Source organism: Physeter macrocephalus, chromosome 7 (genome assembly GCF_002837175.3).
Source record: "Physeter macrocephalus isolate SW-GA chromosome 7, ASM283717v5, whole genome shotgun sequence".
Classification (NCBI taxonomy): Eukaryota; Metazoa; Chordata; class Mammalia; order Artiodactyla; family Physeteridae; genus Physeter; species Physeter macrocephalus.
In genome coordinates this window covers 71,251,998-71,274,181 of record NC_041220.1, presented here as the reverse complement: position 1 = coordinate 71,274,181, position 22,184 = coordinate 71,251,998, and the positions used below count along the sequence as shown (strand labels likewise).

At 37.8% G+C, this 22,184-nt stretch overlaps 1 protein-coding gene across 2 annotated transcripts in view; it reads left to right on the top strand.

Annotated features, from left to right (window-relative positions):
- Window positions 1-22,184, top strand: part of PRKG2 (protein kinase cGMP-dependent 2) — a 91,418-nt gene that overhangs the window by 42,408 nt on the left and 26,826 nt on the right. The window contains exons 6-13 of one of the 2 annotated variants that reach the window (XM_007110240.2): window positions 900-977; window positions 2,583-2,677; window positions 5,895-5,963; window positions 10,016-10,114; window positions 11,465-11,531; window positions 13,540-13,676; window positions 15,856-15,945; window positions 18,022-18,163. In XM_007110240.2, coding sequence (XP_007110302.1) covers window positions 900-977; window positions 2,583-2,677; window positions 5,895-5,963; window positions 10,016-10,114; window positions 11,465-11,531; window positions 13,540-13,676; window positions 15,856-15,945; window positions 18,022-18,163 — 777 coding nt within the window. Of the gene's footprint in view, window positions 1-899; window positions 978-2,582; window positions 2,678-5,894; window positions 5,964-10,015; window positions 10,115-11,464; window positions 11,619-13,539; window positions 13,677-15,855; window positions 15,946-18,021; window positions 18,164-22,184 lie in introns of both variants that reach the window. The other variant, XM_007110239.2, reaches the window with a different exon arrangement.

Here is a 22,184-nt window from a genome sequence, read left to right as displayed (position 1 = left end):
AGAGAAAGCTCTTGTGTTGTTCTTTATGCCTTTTACGAAAATTAAACAAGCCCATTTTTGTTTGTATAAATAATTAAGAGATCCATTTTAGTTCTATGACTTTGTGGCTATATCAAATTAAAGCAAAGTAGGGATGGAAAGTTTAATCCACCTTTTATTTTCCAAGAGACTGAATTGCTTTTTTGCTCTGGCAGGTGGATGAGTTACTTTTCCCTGACAAGAATTCTCTGATTACACTCACCTATAAGAGGGAAACAAAGAAATAAGTGACAGTTTAGGATTTCATGAGGTTAAACTTTGTTGAAAAACAGAATTTACATGTAAAAATTCTAATGTCAATCTTTCATGATGATAAATCTTTGGAAAGAATCCATATGAAAGAGGTCCTTATTGTGTATGTAGAATTTTCCCAACCATTGCTGTGAAAGAAATTAGGAATTGAGGCTGATATTCCTCATATCCATTGAGGATAATATTTTCAATTTATTAGATAATATTTGTCCTTTTTCTAAACTCTAGTGCCAGTTTCAGACTGTTGCAGATCACTAAACAGTTTATATTTAGATTATTTGGGTGAAGTCCAACTTACCTTTTATGGGTGATAATTGCCTTGCTCTCATTTCTTTGTGTCTTCAGAGTTCATGCTTGAAATTCAGTATTCCAGCTGAATTTTTTTTTTCCATGAAAGATAAACATAAATGCAGATAAACAAGCAAAAGTCTCCTTACTTTTTCATGGCTTGAGACTACAATGTTTTAGAAGATTACAATTACAGTAAGCAAAAATAACAGAAACAGGTGTGGAATGCTCATTTCTAAGACACCAGGAGTTCTATTTCATTTGTGTCATCTGAACGTCTCTGCTGCGTCTAACTTTTTCTTTTTCTCTCATCCCCATAGGAATACTATGACAAAGGAGATTACATTATTAGAGAGGGCGAGGAAGGAAGTACCTTTTTCATTTTAGCAAAAGGAAAGGTAACTATTAGTTAAAGCTTACTTAAAGTCAATCAAAAAATCGTATCAAATCTGTTGGCCATAAACACAGCAGTGTTCTGCTTTGCAGCCTAGTCCTCGTCTGCAGTGAGCAGTTAAAGGACCTTCTGCGCAGAAGAGTCCTGGGGAAGCGGCGGGGGGCAGTCTGAGCGCTGGCTTTGGGCCCACAGGAGACTTGTCGTGGGTTCCAGCTGATTTAGTAATTTCTTAGTGACCTTAGTCAGGTCACTTGGCTTTCTTTGGATGTCGTTTCATTGTGTATAAAATGACTGGATTATTTCTAATAATCCAATGAGTGTGTGATTCTCAGCCCAAGGGTCTAAGATCAAGGGCTGGAACATTTCCCCATCCCACTGATAGGACAAACAACAGGTGGAAGAGAATGAACTAGACAGTTGAGGACAGAATGATCAGGCTGTAGAACAATATGGCTCAGAACTTCAATTCGTACACAATTGCTCAAGTTGATTTAGTTGCTGAGGAAAATTTTACGCTAAGAGAGACAACAGATCTTTTTTTTAAACTAGATGTTGAGTGGATAACATGTTGCCGGTTATTCCCAGCTTGACTCTTTACAATGTTCCTCAGAGACAAAAAAGCATTTGTGGAATAGTGATGGAAAGGATAAAATCTTGAGCACCTGTGTCTATAAACTGTCAGGTTTTTACAAATGCTCTTTCTTCCGTGGAAGAGTTTATCATAAGAGAATCAGACACTGCCCTTTGTAAACTGGTTTGTGGTTGAACTTTGAACTGGGCCCCCAGTGACGGAAAAAAAATTTTTAACATAATAGTTTCAGAAACTCTTCAACACTCAGAACCACTTTTTATCATTTCTCCTCAACCTGGACCTCATACTTTGAAAGAATTCTGGTTAATAAACAAATTGCATTTATCATTTAAAAATTTTTAAATTTATTGTGATTTCCATAAGTGCTAACCAGAATTTCTAATCAGAATGATGCAGTCCTTCTTACCATGTTGAACTGGAATAATTCTAGCCACAAAAAGGAATATTGAAGTTTTTGTTTGGCTCTGCTATGGGGGTTCTTGAACCTTCCTGGGCTGTGGATCGCATTGGGACTGTCATGAAAGTTGTGGACCCTCCTCCATATCCACATTTTGCTTTCAGTTTTAGAGGGTACACAGGAATCAACAAGTCAGTCATGGACATGAGATTTAGAATTCTTGATACTCAGTCTTATTCTTGATTGATTTGTCAACTCCATTTGGCTTTTTGAAAAAATAAAGTTCCCACAGGACCATTATTATTTGCTTTGAGCATCCTTAGGAAGGAATAACTGGATTCACATAAAAAATTATATCTTTGAGTGGTGAGGTTTGGATGGAGAAGCTTCCTCTTATAAAAGGTGGATTGTGTTCAATCACAGGATTTTCTAGTCCATCCAAATGCAGTGACTATAGTTAGATTGTCATAACTACTGCAAAATTAAAGCAAAGGCTTTAATTTTTCCTTGTTGAGTCAAGTTTATATAGAACGGGAGGGTCTGGTTGAATGGGTATGTGTTCAGATGTTCCTTATTTTCTTCTCTCTCTCTCTTTACTTAAATTATTTGACATCATTTAGGTAAAAGTCACCCAGAGTACTGAGGGCCATGATCAACCACAACTGATAAAAACTCTGCAGAAAGGAGAATATTTTGGAGAAAAAGCTCTTATCAGGTGAATCCATGAATTTATATTCCATACTTAAATAATTCTTTGGTTGTTTTTCATGTGCACCTACCCATTGAGGGTTGTCAAACTGAGCTACCAAATTAATGGCAGCCATTATCCAGGAAATAAACAAAATTTTTAAACTAAATTCTAAAAAATTCATTGTTAAGCAGGAAATAAGTGTACTAATTTTGCACGGGAAATAATTTAGAAAGTCTTAAGTCTGCTAGTGAAAATAAAATTGGTGTTGTCTTAGAATTTTTAGTTTAAAAGAGAAAGAAATTAAAGACATGAAATTTTAAATTTTCCCATAAGAATGAGTTTTTATATTTTCAAGGTTTGAAATATTGTCCTGTTTTACCCTTTAAGAAATGATCAAATAATGACTTTGCATATTTTTTGTGTTTTTAAATCATTATGTCAAAGGTAATATTTTCTTAAGAATTTTTATTGGCTCATTTTGCAAGCTTTAGAAACAACTCAAAATAGTGTATTTGACATTTCTACCTGAACCTCTTAGGCCTTTTGAGATATGAGTTTATTTACTGTTGATCTAAGTTATGGAAGAAACATTTGTAAAGATTAATCAAATTGCTCAGGAGAACACTATGTGCTTCCTGGAACTCAGAAAACAACTTCAAGTCTGAAAAAAATTTTTCTTAACTATAAATAACTTTATAAAAATTCAAGTTAGAATTTTGAGCAACACACTCTTTTTTGTTACATGTGTTTTTAAATGAATACTTGAAATTAGTTAAGAAAGAACTTAAAATTTATGTTATTACTAAATGCTTTTTATTTCATATTTATGCTTATAAAAATGAGTAGTGTGTCTGCTCATTTTTCTTCCTTTTTAATTTTTGTCTGTGAAGCCCTAGTTCTGCTGATTTACATGTCAGGATTACATTAAGTACAGAGTGAAGAAAAAGTGTACATATATTACCTGAAGACAAATTTGATTCTTTAAAAATCATAAAGCTCTTATTTTTTAAAGAAAATTAAACTACTTAATCCTAGTAAGTTGAGTTATGGCTATTTTGTAAACAATTTTAAAATTGAATTTAAAGACCAGTTGAATTTTTATTTCCCATTTTCTAGCTGGTAATGAGCTTGTTTCAATAACAGGGAAATTGTCCTCTTTTGTTTGCTTATTTGTCACAGAATATGAATTTGTTGATGTAATGCAATCATGTGATACCATTATTCAAGACTTCAATGTATTTGTTCTTAACATTAACACATTATTTTTCTCATACCTTCAAGCAAAACTATTAAAGTTTGAAAGTGCAGAGAAATTATTTATAAATGCACTATAGACTCAAAATAGCTCTGGAAAGGAAATATGCTGTCTAGTTATGCTGGATCTGAAATAATTTGTGCTCTATGTTGCAACCAGCCAATTACAGTGTTTTCCCATGAGAAACGTGGGGATTTATATTTATTAAAGACACAACTCCCCAAAGCATTTAAAATGTAAAGCTTGGGCTTCCCTGGGGGCGCAGCGGTTGAGAGTCCGCCTGCCGATGCGGGGGACGCGGGTTCGTGCCCCGGTCCGGGAAGATCCGACATGCCGCGGAGCGGCTGGGCCCGTGAGCCATGGCCGCTGAGCCTGCGCGTCCGGAGCCTGTGCTCCGCAACGGGAGAGGCCACAACAGTGAGAGGCCCGCGTACCACAAAAAAATAAAATAAAATAAAATGTAAAATCAATGAGGAGGAGAGTTGGATACAAATATTTTTACATTTTTGTGCATTTTTATGCTATCACTTTTTAGGGCCACTGACTGTGGCTCAATGTTCCTTATATTCTGTGTATTTTCCATGTATTTCCATTAAATAGTCCCAAGAGTTCTTTCAGCATTTTATGTGCAAAAATAAATCCGTGGTACTTACACAGTTATTATGAAAGAAACGTGTATTTGTAAACATCTAATACTTGTACACTGTTTGCAGAGAATATTCCTAGTCAAAATCATGACACTGACAAGTTAAAGGGATGCCATACCTCTTTTTTTTTGAACTAACAAAGCAAATAGTTTACCCATATCCAAGATCATATCATATAGATCTCTACACACATACAAGTTGAGTGTAAACTACCCAGCTCCCAACTCAGAAGCATATCAAGCTGAAATGTTTCACCAGTGTCTTCTAGCAAGGATCCTGTAAACTTGAGAGGGACTGTGGGTTATGTCAGGTTTCTGGATGCCAGCTATGTGGATGGGGGACTTCTCTGGAATGAGAGATGGGCTGCCAGGGTTTTCCCTGTCCCATGGCTAAAGGAAGATGAAAGAACTATACTTTTTGTGATGCTGTTTTTGTTGAAGTTGCTTAGAGCAGTCTTAATATGATTGCTACTCCAAGTTACCTTAAATAAATCTCAGAGCACTGAGTACCATATGGATGTACATTTTTTTCAGGGTCTTTAGTTATTAACCAATAGAGGGAGACAACTAACATAAATAAAGGTCTCTAAAGAAATACTTTACCTGGTGCTTGACCCATTGGTTTTCATTAGGTAATTAAATTTACCATCATTAGATCATATGCTATAATTCATTGTATCTAAGGGGATTATTGTAAGATGCACTATTATATTATGTACCCCTGAGAAAGAAAGGCATATCAGCAATATCAGGTATGCTATTAATTACACTATGACTCATCGTCAATTGTAGGGCATGCTCTGATTTCAGAGATTTTAATGGAAAATGTACATCTTAGACTATGAAATGAAAGATTTTAGTATTTCTTTAATTCTCTGCGTGATATGACACTAAAAACACTTTCTTTAGGTTTTATTCCTGACTGGTTTGTTAGAAGTTAATTACTTCAATATTTTTCTTATAAATTTCTTTGATCAGTTCATTTCAATTTTGGCTGCTTATTAATTAGCAATTCCTGTTTGATCAGAGTAGGGCTATCTTATTTGGGCTGACACGGAGTGCAGAATGAAATTCCATACACAGCTGAACTCACTGATTCCTTTACATTCTCAGTGCATTTAGCTTCTTCTCCTCTGTATTCCTTGTGTGCATGTCCTTTTTAGGACACATTTCAAATCCTTTTTTTTGAGAAGGGGTAGAGTATAAATTATGATTTTTTAAAAAAGCATAATCTTTGGAAGGTTTAAGTGATGGTGTTTCATACCAGTAGCAGATTTCCCTAATAAAAATGGATGTTTAATTTCTCACTAGAAAATTGACTTTTCTGTTTTTGTCTGCAGTGAAGATGTCAGATCAGCTAACATTATTGCTGAAGAAAATGATGTTGCATGCCTGGTTATAGATCGTGAGTGAGTATACTGATGTTGTCGGAGAATGCAGGCTACTGCCACCTTTGAAGACTTGGCCTTCTGTTACTACAAGGGCCCATCTGTCTTCCCTTTCATCACCACTTGGAAACGCTGGCCAATCCTCAGCTGCGAGTACATTCTATTAAAATTCATGGGAAGGAACTGGGCCTTCTGATCTGAATCTGTCTGTGGCAGTGGCAGATGCTGGCAGGCTAAATATTTTGTGTGCAGAGTTTGTACATAAATATCAGCAATAGACTGGTTTAGATTCTGCATCTTACAGAGAAATAAGCTTATTAGTACTCTCATGGATTTTTCCCCATACAATGTAGTGAACAATTTCATAATTTATTGCTAAAATGCTCTAAGCCGTCAAAAACCTCTCTCTCTCAAAATATAAAATGTTCATTAGCTAGATGTATTTCCAGAGAAGTTTTTATTTAATGTTTGTAGTAATTTGCAAAAGATGTGTGTCAATATTAATCTCTAAATGTCTGAGGTTATTTTTCAGAATATTTCATTTTGTGTCCTTAACTCACTTGAAATCAAATTTGAATCTGACTCCTTGGATCTCTCATTAATCAGTTGAATATTTATTGACTATCTAGATATAAAAAAGGAAATTCAAATATACCAAAACTAGGCCATTGTCTGACAAAAGCCATGTATAGTCAAAAGAAATAGGGCATACTCATATGAAATATTAACAAAAAATAGTAAAATGACAATAGGTATCACAAGACTATGCAGATGATTGTTAATTGAATACAACATTTATTGAACATAGAATCATAGAGATTTAGAGCTGGAAAGAACTTTAGAATATTTTACAAAATCTTTTTATTATGGAAAGTTTCAAACATATTAAAAAATAGAATGATATCATGGACCCCATCATGCAAGCTCAAGAATTATCAATTAAAGCCTTATCTATACCACTTTGCCATCCTCTCCCTGCCTTCTACACACTATTTTCAAGCAAATTCCAAACATAAAATTATTTCATCTATGAATTTTAGTAGCATCTCTAAAAGCTAAGTATTGTTCATAATACATGACCACAATAACATAACATGCCTAAAAGGTTACCAATTCTTTCTTTCTTTGTTATTTTTTAATTGAGGTATAATTGACACATAACATTATATTAGTGTCAGGTGTACATACAACATAATGATCCAATATATGTATACATTGCAAAATGATCACTACAATATGTCTAGTTAGCATCCATCACCACACATAGGACAATAATTCTTAGCATCACTTTGAGTTACTTCAATCTTTCCCTTACAGATAAAAAAAGTAAGTCCAGGTCATTTAAAGAATTGCCCTACCAGTGTCATCTGTGATGGAGCAGGGGCTCCTGCCCAGTTCTTCCAGTGCCTTTCAGCAGTCTTTCCACCATGCCATTTGGTTCCCATAGCATGTGTTCAGAAGGGAAGCAATCACAATACTGTGAAGTGGGAAAAGTTTTACTTTAATTTTTAAGTGTGGAAATGGGGCTTAAAATTCACAGGAGTTTTCTAGGCAAAGAGGAAATGTGGAAGTCTCTCTGGGTGAAGTAAACCTTAAAAACAAAGGCATAGGGCTAGGAAGTGCAAAGCATGTTCAGATGAAGGTAATCTTTGGCGGCAGCTCTCAAATGGAAAATATATTGATATGGTATTGCCCTGACAATGCATTGTTTTGTATATGAGTTCCTTAAAAATATATGCATGCACTAACTAGCATTAGCGGTGTGGTAAAATGTTATAAATTGCTCCAAAATGCAAGGACTAAAAACAGGATAGAAAGGAAGAACTCCTCCCCTTTTTCTTTATTATAATCACATAACCAAATATTTGTACAATATCTCATGTATTCATAATCCATGTAAAGGATGAACTGGTTTTTATAGAGTTTATAAATTATTTGGAAGTTTATAATTTTACAATGCTTAATTTACATGTGCATAGTTGAGATTCTTATAACATAGAGAGTACTGTCCTGTTAGACACAATGAGACATTAAAAGTTACATGAATTTATTCTGTGCATAAGAGAAACTGAATATCAGGTATGACTGGGTTGACCTACATCCTGGATTTCCTGGGACAGTTCTGGTTATTCCAACATGTTTATGATTGGCACTCCCCTTCACTCTGGAAAACATTCAGTTTGAATGATAAATTATATGATCATCGTAGCTATCACTTATAAAGCTAGATTAAGATGCCGTAATAATTCTCCCATAGTACCCTTACATCATTGTTCACACTTTATTTGATTGCTTTATTTAACATCTGTCTTCCCACTCTTCTGTTTCTTCATGAAGACAGGAACATTTACTTTGTTCGCTGCTGTTGCTGTGCCAGCATTTGACATAGTCCTTGGCATACAGGAAGCGATCCAGATGTTGGCTGAATAAAGGGCACCATCCTTGCAATGAAATATAGTGGCTGAAAGCCTATGGCTCTTTATTTCTTCTTTCCTAATTCACCATTTTAAAAATGCATATTTGAATGTTACAGCTAGAATGTTGTAGCCGTTTAAACTTTAGTTTGTGGAGAATTTCTATAGACCTGTGACACCAGTGTCACACTTAAAAAATAAAATTTGTTTACAACAATACTTCAATTAGTGTCATAGCAAGCAAGATAATGGTGACATGTAGAATAAATAAAATCAGTGGGATAGGGAGGGTGGGAGGGAGACGCAAGAGGGAGGGGATATGGGGATATATGTATACCTAAAGCTGATTCACTTTGTTATACAGCAGAAACTAACACAACATTGTAAAGCAATTATACTCCAATAAAGATGTTAAAAAATAAATAAATAGAAACAAAAAAATAAAAGAGACAAAATAAAAAAGCAAAGTACAAGAAGTATTTCCTTTTACTTGAAAATTTCAACCATTGGGAATTTGAAATTGCATGGCAATACTCTTTTGTTTCTCACTACTGTACAGTCAGCAAAGGACGGTCCACAGAGCAGGGCAGAAAAGAGTGCAGAGTAGATCTGAAGAGGGAAATGGAAAATACCCAGCACAGTGCATAAGATATACTTAACAATGTAAGTGTAAGTTGGTGGTCAGTTAAGTGTGGGTAGAGGTCTTCAGGGCTAGGCAGGCAGTAAGTGGCACCAGTACACTAATGAGGTGAACTCTGGTTTATTAGTTTCAGTTTTAGGTGTTTTGAGGTAAATTTTCATTCCTTTCATTTCTTTATATCCAGGAGCTTAAGATTTACTGAGGTGATTAAAGCATGGTTTCTACCAGGGTACTGTTTTGTAGTAGGGAAGAGAATTACCCTGAAAATCACGAATCCAGGTATATTGTCAAGTGTGGGGTGCGGGAAGCACTGGAAAGATAATCCAGAAAATAGGTTTGTTTGGTGAGAAAGGGGATTATTTTTTTCTCATGGGCAGTACCCTATGTAAGAATTCCCAGAGACAAGGGACCGGGGACAGGCGGATTAGATGGGACACGTAACAAACCTGTGATCTGTGAGGGTGAGGGAGGTCAGGGGAAGATGCTGGCTGAGCCTCAGACAGGGAACTACTAAGTTAAGGTAAACAATTTGGATTTAATTATGAAGGAATGTGAAATGAGTAGTATTATCTAGGGACAAAGAAGAGATAAATTGTATCCTTGACTTTAAAAATAAATAGCTTAATTAATTTGGTGAAGCAAAGTTAGAAAAATCTGGAACCCATGTAACCTGTTGATTCAGTAAACAGATCATGTAGCCTATTTCCTTTTCACTGTCTTCTTTTAAAAAAAAGAACAATATTGGTAAACCTGAACCACAAGGGGGAAAATTACAGAAATGGTGTCTCTTCTCATTCGTAGCCTCTTTGCTTTCAGAAACTCAAAGGATCAATTATATAGCTTCCAATAACTATTCTACATGTGACAGCAATTTTAATGTAACATAAATTATTGAAAAACAATTTGCAAAGCTGTGAATAACCATATAAATAGTCTTTTATGAGCTTAAGAAGAATGGCGAGTTGCAATGGTAACTCTCAGCGCTGAGCTTTTTATTTTATCTTATTTTATTCATTTAGAACATTCAACCAGACAGTCGGGACTTTTGAAGAACTCCAAAAATACCTTGAAGGGTATGTGGCAAACCTGAACCGTGATGATGAAAAAAGACATGCGAAGTAAGTGGAGGAATATTTTCCTAAGCCAGATGTGACTTCTGGCAGTTGATAAAGAAGGGGACTGAAGGGTGTGATTTGCTGTGGTGTAACTTTTAGTGTGTTGCCATTAGAAAATCTGGGGGAGTTCTTTTAAATTGTTCTTCCGCAAAGAGGATACCATTTGCCTGGTATCCTCTACCAGGATAATAATAGTATGGCTATTATTTTAGTCAATAAATAGTTTCTTATTTTCAGTGATGGGTAGTAATGTTAGGAAGAAATTTCCTGATAGGGAACCTTGGGAAAGGGATTCTTTACATTGACTGGTGACTTAGTTCAAAAGGACATTAATTCAGAAAGGAAGGCTCTCTTGCCCAGGGAAATCAAACAGGAATACCAAGGCACAGCATAGCCCATTCATTCTGATTCCAGGTAAAGAGCTAGGGCTAGAGTCTGGGTTATTTCAAAATATAAGGGAGCTATTGCCCATGGTGTTGTGTGTTGGGTTCTAAATGTAGTAATACTGATGAAAATGGTTTTTTGTTTAATAGAAACAATACTTTGTAAAATTAAAATTATTTGAAAATCCTTTGCTAAAACATTTTGTAGAATGAATACTTAATCATATATTCACCAGATAGTACCATTAAAATTGAAGAGTCAGAAGTTCTAGAAGACTGACCTTTGAGTTAAATTAGAGCATTCAGTCAGGACTGCATAAGTTTTTTTTTTGTTTTTTGTTTCTTGCAGGGGGTATACTTGCAGTTTTTATGCCAAAGGCCTTTTGTAGTGAGGACAATTTATGAATATGTAATCCAGAACAGTAAACTCTAATTAAAAGAGAATTGAGTATTTCCAAGTAACAATACTTAGGCATAAAATATGAACTGTATTTTTCATGCTTCACAAAGCAGTTATTCTGGTTCAGCCAGAGAAATCTTCAAGATCTGACAAAAATAGCAAAATATGGCAAAGATTCTCAGTGTGGAATCCTCCTGTATGTGCAGCAAAGGAAATGGCTCTCTTTTCTGGTTTTATTTCCTCTCACTGATTCTTTGTTTTTTAAACAGCTTTATTGAGATGTATTTCAAATACCACACAATTCACCTGTTTTTACCTCTCATTGATTCAGTTTGACTTTTGTCTATTTTTTATTGTGTGTGAGTATATCTGTTTTTTATTTGTATAGTCTATTGTTTTTCTCCCCAGATGTAACTGAATCCGATCCTATAAATGTTGAGATAAGCTCTATGGTAACTATGGACAGTAATTACTGGCAGAAATAAGACTGTTGTAAGGGTGGAATTTATGTGTGCTGTGACCCCTGCTTGCTCAAGGGAGCGTATGTAAAGTTTCTCTTATCTCCTACAGGAGATCCATGTCTAGCTGGAAGCTGTCCAAAGCACTCTCTTTGGAGATGATTCAGCTGAAGGAGAAAGTGGCCAGATTTTCCTCATCATCCCCATTCCAGAACCTTGAGATTATCGCAACACTGGGCGTTGGTGGGTTCGGAAGAGTTGAGCTTGTAAGGGGTTTACGTTTCAAGCATCTGAGAGAAGCCTTTTGACTTTTTTTTGTTTTGTATTCCAGTGTATGTCAGAGGAATATATGCATTGTTATTGCTATCTAAACATTGCTTTGAACAGAAATTGAGAAAATACACTTTTCACTCTTTATGTTGTGTAATAGCAGGTCTGTGCTAGTAACTTATAATAATATAGCTGCTATTTCAAGCCTCTTACATCACATCCTTTTGTGATTCTTTTTTTCTTGAGGGCAGTTATTGGAGGATGTACCAGTAACCATACCCAAAGGCTACAAAACATAAAATGTGTTTCCTAACAGCAAAATGTATGTATACATATGTTCACAATGCATTAACTATATGCTAAAGCAAAGAAGAAAGTGTCCAGTGAAAGTGTCATTGAAATGAAATCTTTAATATCATAGCTCCATTTCTTAAACAACTCCCCTGCCACGTCTGTATTTGACTTTCATTATTCTATTTTTGGGTTGCCAAATTTTCTATCAAAAAAAAAAAAAAGCTGAATGCAAGGGGATGTTTGAAGAGCAGCCTTCTGTAGTGCTGGTCAGGACAGCTGGGAACTTGTGGCCTGATTTCGGCTGCATCTTCCATATCACCACCTCTCAGAGCTTTATAATCAGCTTCCAAAGAGTAGCAGAGCGGCGCTGTCAGATCAAGTGCCCTGAGGAAACGGTAGAATGGAGATCTGTGACCTTACTGGGTAGAGATGGCTCTGAACCCTTGGCAATTACCAAGCCCTTCTTTGCCCAGCAGATTTGTAACGATTCACTGTACATTAACCTTGGGAACTATGCTGACACTTCTGTCTGCTGGGTGGCCTGGGTGTGAGCAGATCTGAAATGCTGCCAGGAGACTCTGGATAGTACACTTTACACCCAGTCAATGCTTGGGTAAGGGGGGAAGAAACGATTTCTTAATAGGCCAAAGAGTATTTGTAGTGTTTCTTCTGCCGTATGGAGAGATAAGGGAGAGATCCATCTGCTGTATTTTTCATCAAAATCTTGGCAAAAGGATTGAATTAACAATGCTGAGGCTTCTTTTTTATATAGTTAGATAATAATTGAAACAATAAGTCCACCATTGATTTAAAAGTCATAGGCAGCACTAATGGCAACTGTGAGCAAAATGTGGGATGCAACCATTTCTGCACAGTTTCATTACTTGTCAAATATAGTCTGCTAATGGAGTTTTAAAAGTCTATCTGAGTAAATGCTTATTAAATTTTAAAAATTTCCTTTTAAGGGAAAATCCTGTTTGTCCATCTAGAGCATGGTCTCCAATAGAGCTTTCGGCACTGATGGAAATGTTCGGTGTCTGTGGGTCCAGTAGGGTAGCCACTGGCTGGCCAGTCTCTCTCGTTCCAAAGCCACAGCCTTCTATTATACCATGTGGCTGGAGAGCTTTTGGATCATGCAACTGAGGAACTGAATTTTTAATTTTAATCAATTTACAATTAAATAACCTTATGCGACTAGTGGCTATTATATTGGATCGTGCAGACATGAATCTTGATGTAATATGTTTTGTTTTGAAACTCAAAGAAGTGACTATTAAGAAAGAACCATTTTTGGCAATTCTGGCCAAAGTTTTTCATGTCACATAGTCAAAACCGAAGAGATTGCTAACCATTCAGTCTTCTAACTAGAGTATTTTTCTTGTTTCAATACAAGCATTCTAGAGCCATGTTCCAGATCCGTGAACTCTTTTGGAAATGACAATGAAAAGGAAGTGTGTACACCTCGATAAAATTCAGTTCCCGGAGGGATAAGTGGTTACAAGCTTACATGCTATTTAAATGTGAAAGAATTCGAACTCTCATTAGTTAACAACGTGTTTTACCTAGATATTGCACATCTTTCCTAGTAAGTTCATTTTGAGGGCTTGTTCTCTTCTTCCCTAGGTTAAGGTAAAAAATGAGAATGTTGCTTTTGCAATGAAGTGTATAAGGAAGAAGCACATAGTTGACACGAAGCAGCAGGAGCACGTCTACGCAGAAAAGAGGATCCTGGAAGAGCTGTGCTCCCCCTTCGTCGTGAAGTAAGCGAGCGTTCTGCTCCCAGAACTTAGCGTCTTAGGCTCTCCTTTTGAGTGTTCCCGTGCAGGAGGACAGAGGAGGAAGAGGAGGCCCCACTCTGAATTCTCCAGCCCAGTCACAGCGATGATACATAAAATGTTAGAAGTTTGAGATCTGAAGTCAAGAGTCCAGATTTTTTATTCTTGGATAAATCTCAGGAAAGGGTGTGGGGTGTATGTGTGTGTTTTTGAGTGTGTGTGTGTGAATATAAAATTATTGTGGCAATAATTTGAACTGCTTATTTAATTGAGACCCAATGCGGAATTTGGGAAGCAAGAATTCATTCATAACCCCCCAGGGGACGTGCTGCTGTTGAATTTCGACAAGAAATGGCATCTGGACATATCTAGGTTGTTGAGGAGCTGGTCCTAGCAGTGCCTAGATGCCAGAAGATCCACCTCCTTACAGTTACTGTGCTTTCTTTAGCTGTCACCAGAGTTTGCAAGAGAAATGTATTATTCTAGGCCATGGCTCTCTTGTGAATTCATGGGTTAGCGGTGTAGGCCAGTTAAGGCATATTTTTTCCTACCTGTCTTAATGCTCCTGGAGTGTAGCTTTAGAGATTTCTGGGTGATGTAAAGTGCCTCTATAATGAGTAGAATCTACGCTTTTTGATCAAAATGGCTTGAGAGAGTCTTTTGCCTATCCATAGTCTCAGACCCATTTGTTTTCAAGATAAAAAAATGTCTGAACCCAGGCAATGCTGGCAATAGAGTCATCCAATTATCTTTGTCTGACTTTGTGCCCCTCCCCCCTTTTAAATCAGTAATGCATTAAAAACTATCATGAGCAGCTTCAGGGCATGGATTTGGTTTTATTCATTTTCTCATTTCCAGCTCTTTGCAAAGTATCTGACATAGAGTAGGGCAATAATCATATTAAGAATAAACATTAATGGCAGCACTTATTGTTGAGAAAGTAACATGTGCCAGGCAGTTTTCTAAGCAAAAATTTAAAAATATCTTATATATACTATATATAATATATTTATTTAAAGTATGTTGTATTTATATTTATATTGTATATAAAATAAATACATGTAATCAATAATATATAATCAACATGTAATCAAATGAATATATGTATCTGTTATGATCCTCATAATAAAACAGGTAAATGTTATGATTGTCCTCATTGAACAAAAACAATGAGAAAACTGAGGTTGCTTAGCTAAGAAACGGCCAATCAGGGATTCAAGCCTAGGCAGCTTGGGTCCAGAGCCCACACTGAACCGCTTACTAGATTACTTCTGCTGTCTGTGTGTGATATGGCTGCTCTGCTGTCTGCATTAGCTTGGACGTGGTGCTAGGGAGATGAGGACATCTCTTGAGTAAGACCCAGAAACTGCTTTCATCTAACGTTGAAATACGGTACCCTGCCCAGATCCCACATCCGGACTGAGGCTTTCATTCCTCCAGCTTCTGGGAGTCTTGCCAGCTGGGGACTCTAGCTCATTGCCTCTCCAGCCGTTGATCTAAGGTGAAGAGAACCACATGGCCCAAGACCATACTGTTTCTCCAGGCACATCCTGCATCCAGTGATGGCAGAGCTCCTTGAAGCTGAGGCTTTTGTAAAATTAGGTTATAGCCCAACCCTCTCTCTGCCCAAGTCTGCTTCCTTCCTCCCCCATGGGTGTTGGTCCCAAGAGCATTTCCCACTAAACTTACTGCTTACAGATTTCTGTCTCAGACTCTATTTCCTGAGACCAACTAGAGGACATAAGACATGGGCATGAATAAGTGTTACGCAAGGCAGATCTTAAAGGAGACTATGCAGAGGTCTCTTTGTCTGGGGAAGAAGGAAAGGCCGTATCTAGTAGGTGGGTTAATGAACTGCTTTATCAGGAAGGAGGACCCTGAGCTTGGCCCTGAGGGATGGATAACACTTTCACAGTGAAACTGAGATTAAGAATTCAGTCTGTGGGTAGCGGGAGAGGAGTCCAAGTAAAGGGGTCAACAGGGGCACAAGTGAGGGAGGAAGAAAGATCAGAGTGTTCAGGGAGCAGCCTGCTGTAGCCAGAGGATGTTTGGAAGGAGATGAGGACCATCTTCCAAAGTGTTATTGATGATGCTCTTAAGCAACTTGGAAGACGTTTTAAAACTGGGTTTCTAATAATAACTGTGCTTTTCTTTGTCTTCACAGATTATATCGCACTTTCAGGGACAATAAGTATGTATACATGCTTCTGGAGGCCTGCTTAGGTGGGGAGCTATGGAGTATATTAAGAGACAGGTAATGAAAAAGAATAATAAACAATAACTTTTGTCTCCTCCTGTCTCATCTAAAAGATGCTATGTTCATGATCATTTAAAGAGGCATGAAGAAAGTTATTGAGAAATGAGTCCAAGAACATATTATCACTTGATAAAAAAGTAGTAATAGTGATATTTTCTTAGCTAACATTATAATCATGTAATAGGCACCCTGTAAAGCAGTTATTGTCATTCTCATATTAGGGATTAAAGAAGCCCAGGCTTAGAGTGTGAACCATCCATGTCACATGGTTAGTATGAGGCAGAGTAAGTATAAACCCAGACGTTACTGATTCTGAATCTTGAGAAGAGAGATGATGAAAGGGGTGGAGAGTGGTGAAGCCCGGACTGAAAGGCAGAGTGCAATGTGTGCAAAGATTCAGTTTTACAAAAGGGGTGATTTCCACACAATCAAAACCACAGGTATTTACTAAGCTCCACCTACATACAAGGCTCCATAGTAGACAGTGTGGGAAGTTTTCTAAACAAAGTAAACTGTTCTCACCCCTCAAAGTATAACGTTTTCCTCCAATGAGTTTAGATTTTATTTTAGGAGATAATGATGTAATGTGCAATTCTAAAACATGTCATTATTTAACGTGAAAACTAAATACGACAAAGAAGTTGGCAGTTTGTAACTAAATGTCCAATGAGTGTTGTGGATAGTGAGCTTGGAGAAGAGGAAAGATAGAAAAATGTGATGGTCCAGGAAGGACTTGAGCTAAACTCTAAAGACAAAACTTGGAAAGGCAGAGAGGACGGTAAACCGCAGGAAAGTGAGGGTAAGATTAAGTGTCTTACTTGCTGAGTAAGGGCAGAATTTGAATAGAGGACAAGGGCAGCAGAAAAGGAGATGGAAGGTGGCTTTGCATTAGGCTGTGGAGGTTAATGCCAGGCCAAACATTTAGAAAGCATTCCCTGGCTTAGTGGTTCTCAGCCCTGGCTTCACGTCACAGTCTCATGGGGAGCTTTCACAAAGTAAAAGTGCTGGGCCCTAATGCCAAAGGCTTTGATTTGGTTCAGCTGCGATGGGTCCAGAAAATGATTTTGAACTGCCTTTCAGGCAATTCTAATGTGCATTCTTGGTCAAGAATCACCGACCTGGGTAATAAGAGACTTTTGAGCATCTGAGTAGAGATTCATGTGTTGTACTAGGAACATATTGTTGGATGGATCTGAATGGGGGAAACGTGGAAGGGTTGAGGAAACTTGCATGATACCTACAGAAGCATTTGCATCTTCCATCTTTGCTTCCATAGGCAAATCTTTTTAGAAAATATAAATCTATTTAGAGGTGGGAGTTCCTACTCTAGTGTTAGGCATTTTACCTGATCCATAAAACAGCCTTGTTAAGTCAGTAGTAAACCCATTTTACAGATATGAATCTGAGGCTCAGAACAGCCGAACAACTTGCCTAAGGACACAGTAAGTGGAAGAAGCAGGAGTCAAAGCCAGTTTCTCTCGTTCCAAAGCCACAGCCTTCTATTATACCATGCAGCAAATCACCACCACATTTTAATAATTCAGTATGTAAACCTACACACAGTGCTGACACAGGGCAACTCTAATATCATCAAGGTGCACTAAATAGGAAAGAGTTATGACCCTGTTTCTACATGGGTTATTGTTACAAGCTATACAAACAGGAAATGAAAATGATCACTTGAGTCGTTTTTAGTCAAGCAATCAATTGGAGAAGTCTGGTTCAAGCGCTCCATTGAAATAGTTGCATTTTCCCCAGAGTTTGCCAGAGATGTCTTTGAAAAGTCTTATTTTCTTGTCTTTCCATTTTATATGTTCATATATGATTGCCTGAAACAATTGTTTGGATGTAGACACTTTAATTTTAGTGAAGTGGTTCTTGTTTGCATCAAGTACCCCCCTAAATTTCTTTATAATCAGTGGTCTGATTTATTGGCAGCATGAAGTATTTTTTAGTGCTAATGCCATACAAAACGTTTATATTGCATAAATTTACTATATAATAATTGACACCTAGAATCTACAACAAGGATGTGTGTCTAGAGTATTAAGAGGGAAAATGATTTCATTGCAGAGGCAGCTTTGATGAACCCACCTCCAAGTTCTGCGTTGCTTGTGTGACAGAAGCATTCGATTACCTGCATCGACTAGGTATTATCTACAGAGACCTGAAACCAGAAAACTTAATTCTAGATGCTGAGGGCTATCTTAAATTGGTAAGACAAATTCTGCAACTTACAGTATCGTATGAGATATTTCTAAACACAAAGCTGTGTTGCAGTTGCAATTCTCTTTTAATTTTGGTACATTTGTTATTTTCACTCTGGGGGATATGGCCTTTGAAATCAGCACGCTTAAACACAGGGAGCGATGCTACAAGTACATTCTTTTTGGCCTAGTCATTGAAGCTTTCAACCATATTTGTGACTCCTACTAAGGATTCAAATAATAGAATGCCTTTGAAATTGGATTTTGTTAGCATTTTTATATCCTAACATTTTTATATGCATTTTTGTATAATTTCAGGTAGGTTTTAATAAATTCCTGCTACGTATAGGGATTAGCTATGAGGAATAAGGAAAGAAGATAGTACGGCTTCTGTTCCAAGACACTGTCTATAGAGGGGGAAAAGATACACATATGAATGTTGGTAGTTTAAAAAAATATTTGTGAGTGCTTCTAAGGTACAACCAGGGTTGAGAATCGGAACACAAGACTGTAGTTTCCTCGAGGACAGAGACTTTCTTTGCCATGCATCTTTGTAATGGATAGCATGCCTAACGTGAACCCCCTTGTATGTCGCACAACAGAAAAAAATACCAGTCATGTAAACTGCTTTTGGTGAAAAACTGTAAGAGAACTGGGCAGTCATAATAGTAGAGGGCAGGCATTTTGGATCTCAGGAGGGAACCTCATCAGGATGGGGAACCCAGGATGAATTTTCCCTGAGTCCATTTTGTCAGGAGCTCAAGGATGTTAAACCATCTCTGAACTTAACATTTACAAAGGTATTAGAAGTTTCTAATAACAGAACTTTTTTTATATGGAAATAATAATAGCTACCATTTAAAGTGTAAAGCTGTGCTAAATAAACATTTTGCAGTTAATATATTTAACAATTGATGAGATTGGTTTTATCATCCACATGTTATAGTGTTCAATTTAACCTTAGGAATTAAATTCACAATGTGTAATTGCTAGGTGATTTCTCTCCATAGTGAAGGAGTAAAGTAAGTCCTTTCATGTGAGATCTGTCTAACTTCCAAGAAACATTTTGATCCATTCAAGCTTTATTTTATCCATGAAAGACAGCTTTGGGAACTGGTGAGGTACTAACACAAGGCCTTAATCACTTGTCTCCTTCACAATTCCTTCATTGGCTATGCCTCTTACAGCTGTTTAGAAAAACCTTCTGGAATATTCTAGAAGTAAAACCATCATGAAGGATGTAGATTATCCATTAAATTCATTCTTTTTTTTCTATTCAATTATTATTTTTTTATTGGAGTATAGTTACTTTACAATGCTGTGTTAGTTTCTGCTGTACAATGAAGTGAATCAGCTATATGTATACATACATCCCCTCCCTCTTGGACCTCCCTCCCACCCCACCCCCATCCCACCCATCTAGGTCAAGACAGAGCACCGAACTGAGCTCCCTGGGCTACACAGCAGGTTCCCACTAGCTATCTGTTTTACACATGGTAGTGTATATATGTCAATGCTAATCTCCCAATTCGTCCCACCCTCCCCTTCCCCACTGTGTCCACATGTCTGTTCTCTACTTCTGCATCTCTTTTCCTGCCCTGCAAAGAAGTTCATCTGTACCATTTGTCTAGATTCCACATATACGCATTAAAGTATTATATTTGTTTTTTTCTTTTCATACCTATTTTTAAGAAATCAGGTAGTATATTCAGTATTTATAGGCATAGACGTCCATAACTATCTCTTCTGTTAGCCATTGTTATCCATCAGCTAACTCATTTGACAACCAGCTAAGTGAAGAGTAATAACTAAAGCCTTTAGAAATTAAAAAGTGAATGTTAAGTATTTCCATTTCTAGCTATATGTCAAACCAGATATTTTGAAATTCTCTTACTACAAAATGTCTCAAGTACTGGAGGAAACATGAAAAGCAGTATTATATGCCTGGCTGACTTTATAAGACAGCATTGGGAGCCCCCTGAGGCCGAGAACCAAACTTGGGCAGTAGTGAAGGGTGGAACTCAAACATTGAAGCTGCTGTCTTGTGGGCACCCAGCAATCCTAGGTAGCCCAGAGGTTTTATTTTAATTGCTGTACCCTCTGGGAACAGGAGACCAAGTTTTGGACCTGGGCAGTGTGGAAAGTTGAATCAGAGAACATTGTCAAGGGCCAGGAATCATACAGATTGTACTCTCAGAGAAATAGAAAACAGGGGGAAATCTAATGTCTAAAGACAGAGTACATGCAAGAAAACATGCTTTTCTCATTATTGGGCTCTTGGTAGAGGAACAAAAGAGTCTAAGAATACTTGGCCACAGGCTGGTCTTCATGGGGTGTTGGGTGCCCAGTCTTCAAGGATGGAGAACCCCAAGAAAAAATTTAAGCGAAAATGGATCCATGTTGGTAGCATGCCCAAGTTTCCACGAATCAATGTATATTCTCTCTGGAAGAATGTTCTCTCAACTCAGGATACAGAGAACTCCCAGAGATAAACTTCCAGGGAATATAAGCTCACATTAAAAAATAATGTTTAGGGCTTCCCTGGTGGTGCAGTGGTTGAGAGTCCGCCTGCCGATGCAGGGGATACGGGTTCGTGCCCCAGTCTGGGAAGATCCCACATGCCGCGGAGCGGCTGGTCCCCGTCCCACCCTCCCCTTCCCCACTGTGTCCACATGTCTGTTCTCTACTTCTGCATCTCTTTTCCTGCCCTGCAAAGAAGTTCATCTGTACCATTTGTCTAGATTCCACATATACGCATTAAAGTATTATATTTGTTTTTTTCTTTTCATACCTATTTTTAAGAAATCAGGTAGTATATTCAGTATTTATAGGCATAGACGTCCATAACTATCTCTTCTGTTAGCCATTGTTATCCATCAGCTAACTCATTTGACAACCAGCTAAGTGAAGAGTAATAACTAAAGCCTTTAGAAATTAAAAAGTGAATGTTAAGTATTTCCATTTCTAGCTATATGTCAAACCAGATATTTTGAAATTCTCTTACTACAAAATGTCTCAAGTACTGGAGGAAACATGAAAAGCAGTATTATATGCCTGGCTGACTTTATAAGACAGCATTGGGAGCCCCCTGAGGCCGAGAACCAAACTTGGGCAGTAGTGAAGGGTGGAACTCAAACATTGAAGCTGCTGTCTTGTGGGCACCCAGCAATCCTAGGTAGCCCAGAGGTTTTATTTTAATTGCTGTACCCTCTGGGAACAGGAGACCAAGTTTTGGACCTGGGCAGTGTGGAAAGTTGAATCAGAGAACATTGTCAAGGGCCAGGAATCATACAGATTGTACTCTCAGAGAAATAGAAAACAGGGGGAAATCTAATGTCTAAAGACAGAGTACATGCAAGAAAACATGCTTTTCTCATTATTGGGCTCTTGGTAGAGGAACAAAAGAGTCTAAGAATACTTGGCCACAGGCTGGTCTTCATGGGGTGTTGGGTGCCCAGTCTTCAAGGATGGAGAACCCCAAGAAAAAATTTAAGCGAAAATGGATCCATGTTGGTAGCATGCCCAAGTTTCCACGAATCAATGTATATTCTCTCTGGAAGAATGTTCTCTCAACTCAGGATACAGAGAACTCCCAGAGATAAACTTCCAGGGAATATAAGCTCACATTAAAAAATAATGTTTAGGGCTTCCCTGGTGGTGCAGTGGTTGAGAGTCCGCCTGCCGATGCAGGGGATACGGGTTCGTGCCCCAGTCTGGGAAGATCCCACATGCCGCGGAGCGGCTGGTCCCGTGAGCCATGGCCACTGAGCCTGCGCGTCCAGAGCCTGTGCTCCGCAACGGGAGAGGCCACAACAGTGAGAGGCCCGCGTACCGCAAAAAAAAAAAAAAATAATAATAATGTTTATATGCATGAGGGAAAAAAGGTGCCAGGAGCATTATTTGGCAGGCACATAAAAGTCTCATATATGGGCTTCCCTGGTGGCGCAGTGGTTGGGAGTCCTCCTGCTGATGCAGGGGACGCGGGTTCGTGCCGCGGTCCGGGAGGATCCCACATGCCGCGGGGCGGCT